Below are 14983 nucleotides of genomic sequence, written 5' to 3' on the forward strand. Positions count from 1 at the left end.
TTTTCATTTTTGTTTTTGTTGGGTTTTTTTCACTCAACATAGAATTCTTAACATCTCTGACCTCAGTGTAATTTCCTTCTTGTACCAAGATTATTTAAAACAACAATAGCTAGATATGAGAATCATCAACATTAAGATCTACTTCTTTTCCTCAACTGTGTATGAAATTACAAAAGGTAAAGTCAAAAAGATCAGCAATTAATTATTCAGTCTAAAGGAAAGAAATACTTATTAGGAACTATGTAGAGGAGGCAGAGGCATCTAGTAAAACAGGATTATTTGGAATCCCTGATTGATATTTAAAGAGCCAAAATATTGGCAAACAAACAGAGGTGCATCTAGAAATCTCCTTTGAAAATCGTTTAATAAAAAGACAAAATAATCAAAATAGATGCCAGTAGAGAATACAGTGACTGTTTCATAGCTAACAACATATTTGATGGATGAGTTTCAAAATAAATACAAAGAATGAGCAAAGGTTAAAATTACAGAACACTGGTGAATTCCTGGTTAAAGCAACATTGAAGACAATCCATTAAGTTAATAATACTTGAAGAATTATCAAACAGGCAAAACAGCAAAAGTAAATAACCAATTTGAATTAGATTGATTACTTTAAAACACCCTTATTAGTAGGCAGGCCTCTATGCATGGACGTTCAGAACCCACTGTCCTTAGAAAAGCAGCACGACTATACTGATAGCCTTTATAGGCCAAAGAAAAGAATGGAAAAATGTACAGATAACTAATTAGGAAAATGAGATTTAGCACAACTCAAACAATCTAAAAACAAAATAAAGCAACAAAAACTATGCTCAGTTAAAATGCAAAAAAAAAAAAAAAAAAAAAAAGAAAAAGAAAAAAGAAAAGAAGAGAAAGAAAGGAAAAAAAGAAAACTACAAACTATATCCTGACAAAATGGAAATAGTAATTAGTGATTTTATCCAAAAATATTTAAATCTATCTCTACAACACAGAAATGCTAATTCTCTAAACCTGCGCTTTCCAAAGTGGTAGCCATTAGCCACATTTGAGCACTTAAAACATGCCATTACAATGCAGAAACCAAATTTTTAATTTTATTTGATTAATTTACATTTAAATTTAAAATGTATTTGATTCAGTTACTGGAAAGCTTTTAAGGATGCTTGGAAAAATGAGTACATGAATCTACTTGTTAGCTGTACATTTTATGAAACCTCATGCAGATCAAGTATTTTCTATCAACGTTTAGTATCTGAAGTATAATAGAAGTATAAATGTAAAATACATACCAGATTTTGAAGACAGTAAAAAAGCCACAATGTGAACTATCTCATTAATGATCATTTAAAATGTGATTACATCAAAAATATTTTTGATACACTGGATTAAGATACTATTAAAATTATTTTAATGTTTCTTTTTCACTTAAAAAATTTTTTTAATGTTTATTTCTTTTAGAGAGAGACAGAGTGCAAGCAGGGGAGGGGCAGAGAGAGAGGGAGACACAGAATCCAAAGCAGGCTCCAGGCTCTGAGCTGCCAGCACAGAGCCCGAGGCGGGGCTCGAACTCACGGACCACGAGATCATGACCTGAGCCAAAGTCAGATGCTTAACTGACTGAGCCACCCAGGCACTCCTACTTAGAATTTTTATATTTATATATCCAAAGTTATTTGTATTCCCTTCACACAGAGGATTGATACAAATTCTTTGTGTTACTGCAAACCATGGCAATGTTTAATGGTTATTCCATCATTAAGAATGAGTAAGTAACCAAGTATCTGAAGGACACGAATTCATCAAAGACTTACTGATTCCTTTAATATTCAGATTTTCACAGTGATACAATAAATAATGCTTTTGCATCTATGAGAGCTAAATAAGGATCTTTAGTATAGCAAAGATTTTAGTAAGGCTAATGTTACACATCTATTATACGTACGTATGTGTGTGCATATCTGCATACACACACACACACACACACACACACACACACACACACGCTTACAAATTTTCCCCTGGAAGAAAAAATCAGAGCTATGTGCCTTCACAGTGCTTTTCCAATCTTTCTTATTTCATGGCATTTCACAGAAAATTGTATTTGTAAAGACACATTGGAGTAAACTGTTAAGGCCACCCAAGGGAAAACACCATTATCTAAGCACAGTTGCTTGTAGCACACCAGTTGGGAAGCTTGGTTTTAAAGGTTCACCCAAAACACTGCAAAAATCTCTGACCCATGTTTTATTTTCACCTGACTCAAATTTTATTTTTACTTATGCCTACAGTTGTGAAAACACAACCCCTCAACATTTTTACTGACAATATCCAAAGAAGGCCACAAGATGGAGATATTACACCATCATCATTTTTATTTGTAATTTATGCATTTTTCCACATTCCCCACCCCCCCCCATGCATTTCCTACTTTCTCACCTCAGTGGTATTGCCAGCTATTGTCCCTATCCCTAACACTTACTCTGATTCCTCTGTCACTCTTCTGTAACAAGCTTTGTTATAGAAGTATTATATGAATATTATATGAATACTTTCTTAATACTAAAAGCAGGCGAATTATTTTCTTCTAGCTCTATTTTTCTACCTCTCTAAAATTAAGGTAATCTTTATATACTTTTCTCCTGTAGGTAAAAATCTTTTAAAAATTTGCTACCCACAAAGTAATAAGCATTCTAAAAGTCATTTACTAGAATACATTGTTCCTTTGTAAGGCTATATAGATTTACTTCATGTAGATATTGCTCCAAACTTCTCTGGAACACTTCTTTGAGAACAGTCCTTAAATCAGTTTATGAACCTTACATTAAATTTATATTCAGATCTTTTTATCAGTCCAAACTGTATTTAGCCAAGCTTGCTAACCCAATTTAGTCACTGAACTTAGCTCCAAATGACTATTAGGTATAGCTAAAAATCAAATCCATCTTAAAAACTTACTGCTAATGAGAATAATCTGCCAAATACGCTGCAGGCTTTGAAGGTGATTCAAAATAAGTGGTTTCAACAATAGTTTGAGAGATGGCAGCATTACTGAAAACCTCTGACACTTCCCACAACTAATTTAAGATCAATCTAATTTGCTCTAAGTTAAACCTCATATGCTACTTCTAAAGGCATGATATAAAAAGTCACACATTAATTCTGTGAACTACTACAGATCTTACACAGCATGGCAGTCATTTAAATGTCTAAGCTAAAATGCTTTAAACACAAGAAGTCTATTTCCCATCATAAATTAAAGATCCATTAAAAAATACCATAAGATATGATACAATCTCTACAAGTAAAATCACAATTTCCAGCTACATTATACGTACATGTTAACTTTCTCAAATCGAATTTAGAAACCAACTATTAACCAAAACACCACTTAAAGTCAGAAAAGAACCTAAATACTAATTTTTTATCTGTTAACTAAAAGCGTGGTCATATAAGATTTGCAATATTTTTTAATTACAAAAAGTCAGAGGCTTCCTGGTAATGTATAAATGTATATAATGTATAAATGGTCACGGGACAGTATCCTTATCTTGATCCATTTTAATGCGGCATGAATAAAGTCCTTAAAAATTGACTGGAAATAAGAAGTCTCTACCTTCCTTCGTAGGCATGTAGATGTACCCTATGATTTCCCTATGATCTCTTTGGACATTCCCAGTAAATGACAATGATCTTTCTGGTCTTAACTTGTTTTGACTACTGCTCATTATACATGCCACAGTAAAGACTCAGTAAAGTAGCTTTTTAAAATTATTGTGCCTTTAATAATCAGGAGTTGTGTGTGTTCCAGAATTTGTTTAACTAAGGAAATTATTCCCTCTTAGAATTTAGTGTTTGCACTCAGCAGCATTTTAATATTGCTTCTTTTCCATTTTAATACTGCTGTTTATACTATAATACCCTTTATTTAATTCTTAACCTCAGACTCTTATCCTCAACAATTACTCTTTACCTTTAACAATTCAAATTCTATTAGCTGACTGTGTAGCTACACAGAACTTTATGCTTACTGCCTCACTGGCACAAAAATGGGTGTCTAACAATGAAACACATATTCTCTCTAGCCAGAAATGTAGAATGTGGCATACCCTTGCTTTTGCAACATGCCCAATTACAAATGAGATTGCAGTTCATGGATGATATTAAGCAGAAACACCTACTAAATGAATTGTTGAATCCTAACCTTACTTACCTTTTTTTAATGTTTTTATTTACTTTTGAGAGACAGAGAGAGACAGAGCATGAGTGGGGGAGGGGCAGAGAAAGAGGGAAACAGAATCTCAAGCAGGCTCCAAGCTCTGAGCTGTCAGCACAAAACCCAACGTGGGGCTGAAACTCACAAACCACAAGATCATGACCTGAGCCTAAGTTGGACACTTAACCAACTGAGCCACCCAGGCTCCCCTCTACCTAATTTAATGTTAACAAGGATTTGAATGAGATCCAAATTCTAGATTAAGTTTCTAATTAAGTCCTAATGACACTCTTCAAAATTTCAGTAAATATAAGTTAGAAATCCAAACATTTAGCTCTTAGAACAGAATACTATGATGTTACTTAAAACACAGTAATCATTTCAGCTGGGCTTGAGACAAGAAGACTTCAGGGAGACCCTTACCAACCACAGGGATAAAAGAGTTAAAAAAGAATCAGTCAGAAGTGAAAAACTGCAATAACTGAGACTGGAAAAAGGCTTGATGCGATGAACACAAGGCCGGAAGAGGCAAAAGAATGAATAAATGATATAGAAGACAGAAAAATGGAAAATAATGAAGCTAAACAAAAGAGAGAAAGAATAATTGTGGAACACAAGAATAGGCTTAGGGAACTCAGTGACTCCACCAAATGTAATCATATTCATATCACAGGAGTGCCAGAAGAAGAGAGATAAAAGGGGGCAGAAAATTTAAGGAAAAAATAGCTGAAAACTTCCTTAGTCTGGGGAAGGAAACACACACATCCAGGAGGCACAGAGAACTTCCATCAAAATCAACAAAAGCTGGCCAACACTAAGACCTATTATAATTAAATTTGCAAAATATATGGGATGCTCATGCTGGGTGCAAGTGTCCAACTCTTGATTTCAGCTCAGGTTATGGTCTCACGGATTCGTGAGTCTGAGCCCCACATCGGGCTCTGCACTTAAAGTGGGGGGCCTGCTTGGGATCCTCTCTCTTTCCTCTCTCTGCCCCTCCCTCACTCTCTCTCTCTCAAAAATAAACTTATTTTAATTTGCAAAATATAGTGATAAAGAAAAATTTTTATAAAGAAAATATCTTAAAAGCAGCATGACAAAATAAGTCCTTAACTTACAAGAGAAACCCATAAGCCTAACTGGAGATTTCTCAACCAAAACTTGGCAAGCCAGAAGGGGGTGGCATGATATATTCAAAGCACTGAATGGGAAAAGTCTGTAGCCAAGAACATTCAGAATAGAAGGAGAGATAAAGATTTTCCCACCTACACAAAATCTGAAGGAAATCATGACCACTAAACCAGCCCTGCAAGAAATATTAAAGGGGACTGTCTGAGTGGAAAGACCAAAGGGGACTGTCTAAAAGGAAAGGCCAAAAGTGACAAAGACAAGAAAGGAACAGAGAAAATCTCCATAAACAATGACAAAACAAGTAATAAAATGGCATTAAATACATATTTATCAATAACTACTCTGAATGCAAATGGACTAAATGCCTCAATCAAAAGACAGGGTATCAGAATGGATTAAAAAAAACAAAAACAAAAAACAAAAAAAACAAGACCCAGCTATATGCTGCCTACAAGAGGCTTATTTTAGACATAAAGACGCCTGCAGATTGAAAGTGAGGGGAAGGAAAAACATTTACCATGCAAATGGATGTCAAAAAAAAAAAAAAATCCAGAGTAGCAATACTAATATCAGACAAACTAGATTCTAAAACAAAGACTATAACAAGAGTTACAAGAACTGTATATAAGAACTGTACCACGATAAAGGGGACAATCCAACAAAAAGATGTAACAATTGTAAATATTTATGCATCCAATATGGAAGCACCCAAATACATAAAACAATAACATACATAATGGAAATAGGTAATAAATAATAGATAATAATACAATAATGGTAGAGGACTTTAATACTCCACTTACCTCAATGGACAGATCATCTAAACAGAAAATCAACAAGGAAACAATGGCTTTGAATGACACACTACACCAGATGGACTTAACAGATATATTCAGAACATTTCTCCTTAAAACAGCAGAATACATATTCTTTTCAAGTGTAGATGGGATGTGTAGATCACATACTAGGTCACAAATCAAACCTCAACAAGTACAAAAAAGATGGAGATCATACCATGCATATTTTCTGACCACAACACTATGAAACTTGAGAACAATCACAAGAAAAAATTTGGAAAGACCACAAATACATGGAGGTTAAACAACATACTATTAAATAATGAATGGGTCAACCAGAAAATCAAAGAAGAAATTTAAAAAATACATGGAAACAAATGAAAACAGAAACACAACAGTCCAAAATCTTTGGGATGCAGCAAAAGCGGTCCGAAGAGGAAAGTATATAGCAATATAGATAAAAAGCTAATAAGCACTCTAGCTTTATACCTAAAGGAGCTAGAAAAAGAACACCAAACAATGCCTAAAACCAGCAGAAGGAAGGAAATAATAAAGATTATGGCAGAAATAAACGATATAGAAACTAAAAAAAATAATAATAAAATAAAATAAATAAAATGATAGGCCAGATCAACGAAACCAGGAAGTTGTTCTTTAAAAAAAATTAACTGATAAATCCCCAGCCACACTTACCAAAAAGAAAAGAGAAAGGACCTAAGTAAATAAAATCACAATGAGGAGAAATAACAACCAACACCACAGAAATACAAACAATTATAAGAGAGTATTATGAAAATCTATATGCCAACAAAGTAGACAACCTGGAAGAAATAGATAAATTCCGAAAAACATATAAAGTACCAAAACTGAAACAGGAAGAAACACATAGAAAACGTGAACAGGTCAATAACCAACAAAGAAATTGAATCGGTAATCAAAAATCTCCCAATAAACAAAAGTCCAGGGCTAGATGGCTTCACAGGCAAATTTTACTAAATGTTTAAAGAGTTAATACTTACTCTCAAACTATTCCAAAAAATAGAAAAGGAAGGAAAACTTTCAAATTCATTCTGAGGCCAGCATTGCCCTTATATGAAAACCAGACAAAGACTCCACTAAAAAAAGAAAACTATAGGGGCACCTGGGTGGCTCAGTCAGTTGGGCGTCCAACTTCAGCTCAGGTCATGATCTCACAGTCTGTGAGTTCGAGCCCCGCGTTGGGTTCTGTGCTGACAGCCCAGAGCCTGGAGCCTGCTTCAGATTCTGTGTCTCCCTCTCTCTCTGACCCTCCCCTGCTCATGCTCTGTCTCTCTCTGTCTCAAAAATAAATATAAACATTAAAAAAAAATAAAACTATAGGCCAATATCCCTAATGAACATGGATACAGAAAATCTCAATAAAATACTAGCAAACTAAATCCAATAGCATATTAAAAGAATCATTTACCACAATCAAATGGGATTTATTCCTAGGCTGCAAGTGTGGTTCAATATTTGCAAATTAACCCATGTGATATACCACATTAATAAAAGAAAGGATAAGAACCATATGATCCTTTCAGTATATGCAGAAAAAGCACTGGACAAAGTACATCTATTCATGATAAAAACCTTCAACAAAGTAGGTTAGAGGGAACATACTTCAACATCATAAAGGTCATATACAAAAAACCCACAGCTAATACTATCCTCAGTGGAGAAAAACAGAGTTTTCTCTCTATGGTCAGGAACAAGACAAGGATGTCCCCTCCACCACGGTTATTTAACAAAGTATTGGGGGGGCGCCTGGGTGGCTCCGTTGGCTAAGTGTCCCACTTCAGCTCAGGTCATGATCTCACAGTCCGTGAGTTTGAGCCCTGCGTCAGGCTCTGTGCTGACAGCTCGGAGCCTGGAGCCTGCTTCGGATTCTGTGTCTCCCTCTCTCTCTGACCCTCCCCTGCTCATGCTCTGTCTCTCTCTGTCTCAAAAATAAACATTAAAAAAAACACACAAAGTATTGGAAATCCTAGTCATAGCAATCAGACAACAAAAAGAAATAAAGGCATCTAAATCGGTAAGGAAGAAGTAAAAGTTCCACTATTTGCAGATGATATGACTCTATATAGAAAACCCGAAAGCCTCCACCAAAAAATAGCTAGAACTAATACATGAATTCAGTAAAGTCTCAGGATACGAAAATCAATGCACAGAAATATGTTGCATTTCTATAGACCAATAATGAAGCAGCAGAAAGAAAAACCAAGAAATCAATCCAATTTACAACTGCACCAAAACCCATAAGATACCTAGGAATATACCTAACCCAAGAGGTGAAAGACTCTTAAAACAATAAAACACTGTTGAAAGAAACTGAAAAAGACACAAAGAAATGGAGACATTCCATGCCCATGGAGTGGAAGAACAAATATTGTTAAAAAGCCTACACTGCCCAAAGCTATCTACATATTTAATGCAATCCCTATCAAAATAACACCAGCATTTTTTCACAGAGCTAGGACAAACAATCCCAAAATTTGTATGAGACCACAAAAGACCCCAAATAGCCAAAGCAATCCTGAAGAAGAAAAGCAAAGCTAGAGACATTACAATTCTGGACTTTGTGTCATATTACAAAGCTGTAGTGACCAAGGCAATATGGTACCGGCACAAAAATAAACACATAGGTCAATGGAACAGAAAACCCAGGAATGAACCCACGACTATATGGGCAATTAATATGCAACAAAGCAGGAAAGAATATCCAATGGAAAAAAGACAGTCTCTTCAACAAATGGTGTTGGGAAAACTGGACAGCAACATGGAGAAGAATGAAACTAAACTACTTTCTTGCACCATACACAAAACTAAATTCAAAATGGATTCAAGACCCAAATGTAAGACCCATTAAAAATCCTAGAGGAGAATACAGGCAGTAACCTCTTTGACATCGGCTGTAGCAACTTCTTACTAGATATGTCTCTTGAGACAAGTGAAATAAAAGCAAAAATAAACCATTAGGACTTTATCAAAGTGAAAAGCTTCTGTACAACTAAAGAATTTATCAACAAAACTAAAAGGCAACCTATAGAAGGAAAGAAGATATTTGCAAATGACATATTAGGTTAAGGATTAGTACCCAAAATATACAAAGAACTTATCAAACTCCCCCCCCCAAAAAAACCCCAAATAATCCAATTAAAAAATGGGCAGAAGAAATGAAAAGACATTTTTGCAAAGAAGACATCCAGATGGCCAACAGGCACATGTAAAGATGCTCAACATCACTCATTATCAGGGAAATACAAATCAAAACCACAGAGATACCACCTCACACCTGTCAGAACGGCTAACATTAACAACTCAGACAACAGACGTTGGCGAGGATGTGGAGAAAGAGGATCTCTCTTTTTTTTTTTTTTCAACGTTTTTTATTTATTTTTGGGACAGAGAGAGACAGAGCATGAACGGGGGAGGGGCAGAGAGAGAGGGAGACACAGAATCGGAAACAGGCTCCAGGCTCCGAGCCATCAGCCCAGAGCCTGACGCGGGGCTCGAACTCACGGACCGCGAGATCGTGACCTGGCTGAAGTCGGACGCTTAACCGACTGCGCCACCCAGGCGCCCCAAGAGGATCTCTTTTGCACTGCTGGTGGGAATGCAAACTGGTGCAGCCACTGTAGAAAACAGTATGGAAGTTCCTCAAAAAGTTAAAAATAGAACTACCCTATGATCCCGCAACTGCGTTACTAGGTATTTACCCAAAGAATACAAAAATACTAATTCAAAAGGATACTTGCACCCAGATGCTCATAGCAGCATTATCTATAATAGCCAAATTGTGGAAAGAGCCCAAATGTCTATGACTGGTGAATGGATAAAGAAGATGTGAGATACACACACACACACACACACACACACACACACACACTGGAATATTACTCAGCCATAAAAAAGGATGAAATCTTGTCATTTGCAACAACATGGATGGAGCTACAGAGTATTATGCCAAGTGAAGTAAGTCAGTGAAAGACAAATACCAGATCATTTCACCCGTATGTGGAATTTAAGAAACAAAGCAAATGGTCATAGTGGGGGGGAGGGGAAGAGAAAGAGAGAAAGCAGGAAACAGACTCTTAACTATAGAGAACAAAGTGATGGTTACAGAGGGAAGGTGAGTAGAGGGATGGTTTAAACAGGTGATGGGGATTAAGGAGCACACTTGTGATAAACACCGGGTGTTGTGGAGTGTTGAATCACTAAACTGTACATCTGAAATTAATATTACACTGTATGTGAACTAGCTGGAATGTAAATAAAAACTTAAAACACAGGAATCATTTCTCACACTCATTAATATAGAACTCACTTTCACAAGTGTTTTGATGAAAACAAAAAAAGGTTTTTAAAAACATTCATAACTACAGTTTCACTGTAAAGTGGGCTATGGTACTGCTTCCAATCAAAAGTTTCTCTTTTCACAACTCTTCTCCTTCCATCTCTGCACATTTCTATACAAGATAATATTTAAGTGTCTACTATGTACCTAACTATGAAGTAAATGAAGATACCATACCATTTGTCCTAAAAATGAGGCAACTAACTGTCCAAGGTTATAAGTCAGAAACTGGCCTAGTCAAGTTCTAAAAGTCATCAGTCATTCCAATTACAGAGTTCAGAGAGTGACTGAGCCAACTATTTTAGAGCTGGTGGCAAAGGGGATAAAATGGATGCTACATTCAGTCTCTATCGCCCCTTGCTTCTAATTGGCATATGGATATCACAAAAAACAATTTATATTGACTGTCTCCAATTCTTGCCCTTCTTTCTCTCCTAAACCCAATCTAACCAGGCTATTGATCTCACCACCACACCCAAACAGCTCCTGCTGGGGTAGCCAATGGTCTCCACACTGTCATATTCAACAGTCAATTCTCCGCACTCACCTTATTTTAATCACATCAGCATTTCTCCCACTTGATCATTTTCTCCTCTTTAAAATACTCTCTTTACTTGACTTGAAAGAGACCATCTTTTTCTTGGTTTGCCTCCTCCTTCACTGGCTGGTCCTTCTCCATCTCCTTTGCTGGTTCTCCCACCTCTCCCTGACTCAAAGTTTGGAACTTTTTCCTGGTAACTCCAACTTACATAACCAACTGTCTATATGCCAGGTCCACTTGAATGTTTAAAAGACACCTTAAATTTAGCATGACCCAAACCAAATTTCTGATGTTCCCCCAACCAGACCTGCTTCTATACCAGGCTTCTCTGTCTCAGCACCTGCAGTTAGACAAGTATTTTATTTAGTTACTGAGGCCAAAAGCTTTAGAATTATCCTCAACTTTTTCTTTCTCATATCCCACATTCAAACAATCAGTAAAATTCTGTCAGCACTTTGTTCAAATTAAATCCAGAATGTGACCAGATTCATTCCTACATTCCATACCACAAAGTATCCCACTAAGAAACGACATATATACAAACGATCCTCAACGTGACAATCATTCTGAAATTTAAGTCAAATCATGTACCTCTTCTGTTCAACTCTCCAACATGGATCCTCAACCTACTTATAAGTAATAGCCAAAGTCCATGACTCTGATCTCATCTCCTATTACCGTCCCCCTGGTTCACCCTGCTCCAGCCACGCTGGCAGCCTTGCTATTCCTCAAACATCATGCAGGCTCTCGCCTCAAGGTCTTAGCATTTACGGCCTGCCTTTCTTGAATGTTCTTCCCCAACTTGTGAACATGACTCACTCCCTTCCTCCTTCAGAGGCCTTTTCTGACCTCCTGACATTTATATTTACTTGTTTGGCCGTTTACCATTTATTCCCCCCCCCCCCAACTAAAAAGTAAGTTTCATGAGGCTAGGGGGTTTTGTTTTATATACTAGACTAGTGCTTAAAATTCAGCGGGCACCAAATAAATCTCTGTTGAATAGACAGCAAAACTGATGAGTGTATACAGCCAGGTTGCAACTCCGAGTAACCTATCTACTTTGTCCTGGTCCCTCATGTCTGGCTAGTCACCAAAAGATTGATTGGCTCTGAAAATTACACATTCAGGACCGAAAAGAGGTTGCATTTGTCTCTACCAAACTTCTGGTCCCCTGAAAGTCTTCCAAGAAAGTTAAGATTCAATGTAATGTAAGGAACTTCTTCCAATCAGTGTCTCTGCTTGGGTAGAATAAAATTTCTTCTGTCATTCTTTCCAATTTCAACACAACTAGATAGAGAAACACAGATGAAAACAATTTTCAGGATCCTTCTTTTCAAATTCTACCTTCACATAGAATCTTCTTGATTATCTATGCTTCTTTATTTTCCCATCTTTGCCGATATAGTTAAGTGCTCTGGTTGTTCACACTGCCTAATTAACTCTGAAAGTAAACTGCATGAAATTATAAATGAAAATTCTACGAGGGTTCACATGCAAGCTAGATTATATAATCTAAATTTTAAACTACTGCTACTAAATTTCTGTAGTCTTTTAAAGGGGCTTAATTTCCCTTGTGTAACTGGAAAGCATCTTCATAACTTTGGACAGGTTACATATAACAGGTTATATATAACCCTGAACAGAGTTTAACCAATCATGATAAATTGTAAAAAATATTCTTGATTTTTAAGGCATTCTTAAAAGTCTTCAGAGTTATATTCTCACTAATGATTTTAAACATATTGCATGATCATTTACTCTGAAAATGAGGTATATTTTGTCTCCATAAGTAGGAACTGGCACCAAGTGAAGATAATGAATATAGACAGACATCACATAATTACTTGCATGTAAGAATCTGAAGTGTGAATGCTTACGCTTTGTAACTCTTACACAAATGAAATCGTTAAAATCACGGTGGCATGGCAAAATTTTATATTCCATTACATTTCATTTAAACGTAAATTTCCATTTAGTGTTAAGTTCAACAGGTCATACAAATTTATGATAACCTATAGGAGGAAAATGTACGTTTCATACCTAGTCATGTGAAGCGTACCTTGATGACAATTATTGGCAAACCTTATTTTTTTAACCCACGTAACTATTCACAGCATTTTTTGAAGGGTTCAGTCAGATCGTGTGAAATCCTGTCTTTCACCCCATAATCCTTAAATCAGTGAAATGTCATTTTATTTGACAGTAGGTTTCAGATAGAGATTGGATAGACAAGCTCACTCACGACGCCCAAGGTAGGAGGTAAAGATCAACAAACGGACCTTACAAGTTAGTCTCAAGCTAAAAAAGAAAAGGAAGAGAAAAAGAAAGAAAACAATCCTGTGCTGCTGGTTGGGCTTCTCTTCCTGTAGCACCCAAAGCGCCTCCGATGCCCAGAAAACTTAATAGATCCCTCTAATCTAATTCCAGGACCAACACGGTGGAGGTTTCAAGACCCTCCAGGTTTCCAAATTGTGATACGCACCCCTGCCCAACAGGCTAAAAAGTCCAAAGTACAGCGCAAGAAAAACTTCTGCCACACGGACGCCAACCAAAATGCGTTCCTAATCTTCCCGGAAAGGAAGAAGCAAGGCAGCAGCTAAAATAAAAAGTGTAACCGGGTAGGTGAAAATTTAGGGGAGACATGACTTTCTTTCCACATTCAGGGGCCAAGAAAGGAAAGGTGTCAAAGGTCTACTTATACCATTCTTCCTTCTTCCTCCAGCACAGCTGGGTGGAAGGATCCTCCGCAGAATGGCAGAGGAAAGAGAAGGTATCACCAGCCCAGGGGCGCCGTCCAACCTGTCACTGAGACCGGATCAAGAGGAGCACGGCGAAGAGGCACTGGGGGAGGGGGACAAATCCTGCGGTCAGGGTTCCGAAGAGACCCCGGTGGGCCGAGCAGAGGAGGACAGCCAGAACCCAGGCTAACCAAGCCCTGGCCGCGGTGCCCGGCTCCCTCCGAGGAAAGCGGGTCAAAGCCCTCCCCACCCCCTCCCTTCCGCCCCGACCTGCACGTTTCTTTCCTCGAGCGGCCAAAGGAAGCGCAGCATTTGGGCCGGCCGGCGGCCCCGCTTACCTGCTCCACTCCGAGGAACTGGTAGAAGTTGAGCTGCACCTCCTCCACCAAGTCAAATAACTCCAGGTCTCCACTCTCCCAGCCGTGTGCCGGCCCTACAGCCGCCAGCAGCAGCAGCAGCAGCAACAGTAGTGGCGGCGGCGGCGGGAACCGCACAAGCCGACGCCAGCGGCGCCGAGGAAGCCGGGCCAGCCGGGAGCAGGTAGCCGTCATCGCGCTGGGCTCGGAAAGGTCACCCGCCTCAATGTGCCGTCGGCCGAGACCGGGGACGTGGCGGGCTCCACGGGCTGTGGGAACAGTGCCTGTCAGTCAGAAGCACGGGCAGCCGCACCGGAGAAGCCCGCCCGGCGGTCCGCCCCAGCGGCAGGGCAAAGCTGGGCGAGGCAGGGCGGCAGGAGCCTGCGGATTCAGCGGCGGGAGGGCGGACGGGGCCGCGGAAGGCTCTACCTTCCGCAGACCCTCACCCCTAGGCCTACAAACAGCTGTGAAGCCAACGCCGGGCGCCGTGGTTGCCGAGGAGGAGAGGCTTCCCCTCGCTTCAGCCAATCCCAGGCCTCGCTTCCGGTGACATCACGTCTCCTAGCAACCGCGGGTGGGTGGGCGGAGCCGGAAGTAGGGAAGCCGGGCGCCCCCAGATCGGGGCCTGTGAGAAAAGCCTTTTTGTAGCTGGCGCTCACTGAGAAGCACACAGATTAAAGCACATAGGCATCGCGCGTGTACCTGGAACATACTAATTATAAATTTCCCGGGAAACATCCACCTTTTTAGTCCCCCTCTCATACTAAAAACTAAGAACATATTTGAAGACGGATTTATTGATTATGGCCCCTGTTCCATGCATTTCATGATACCGCCAACATAAAGT

The 14983-nt window shown here is 38.6% G+C and overlaps 1 protein-coding gene across 1 annotated transcript in view; it reads right to left on the reverse strand.

Moving 5' to 3' along the window:
• DNAJC1 (DnaJ heat shock protein family (Hsp40) member C1) overlaps positions 1-14633 on the reverse strand; it is a 220852-nt gene extending 206219 nt beyond the window's left edge. The window contains exon 1 of the mRNA XM_043563363.1: positions 14119-14633. Within this exon, the coding sequence (XP_043419298.1) occupies positions 14119-14331 (213 nt within the window). The 5' untranslated portion in view covers positions 14332-14633. The remainder of the gene's footprint in view (positions 1-14118) is intronic.
• Between the last annotated feature and the right edge of the window lie 350 nt (positions 14634-14983).

This window comes from Prionailurus bengalensis, chromosome B4, assembly GCF_016509475.1.
Source record: "Prionailurus bengalensis isolate Pbe53 chromosome B4, Fcat_Pben_1.1_paternal_pri, whole genome shotgun sequence".
Lineage (NCBI taxonomy): Eukaryota > Metazoa > Chordata > Mammalia > Carnivora > Felidae > Prionailurus > Prionailurus bengalensis.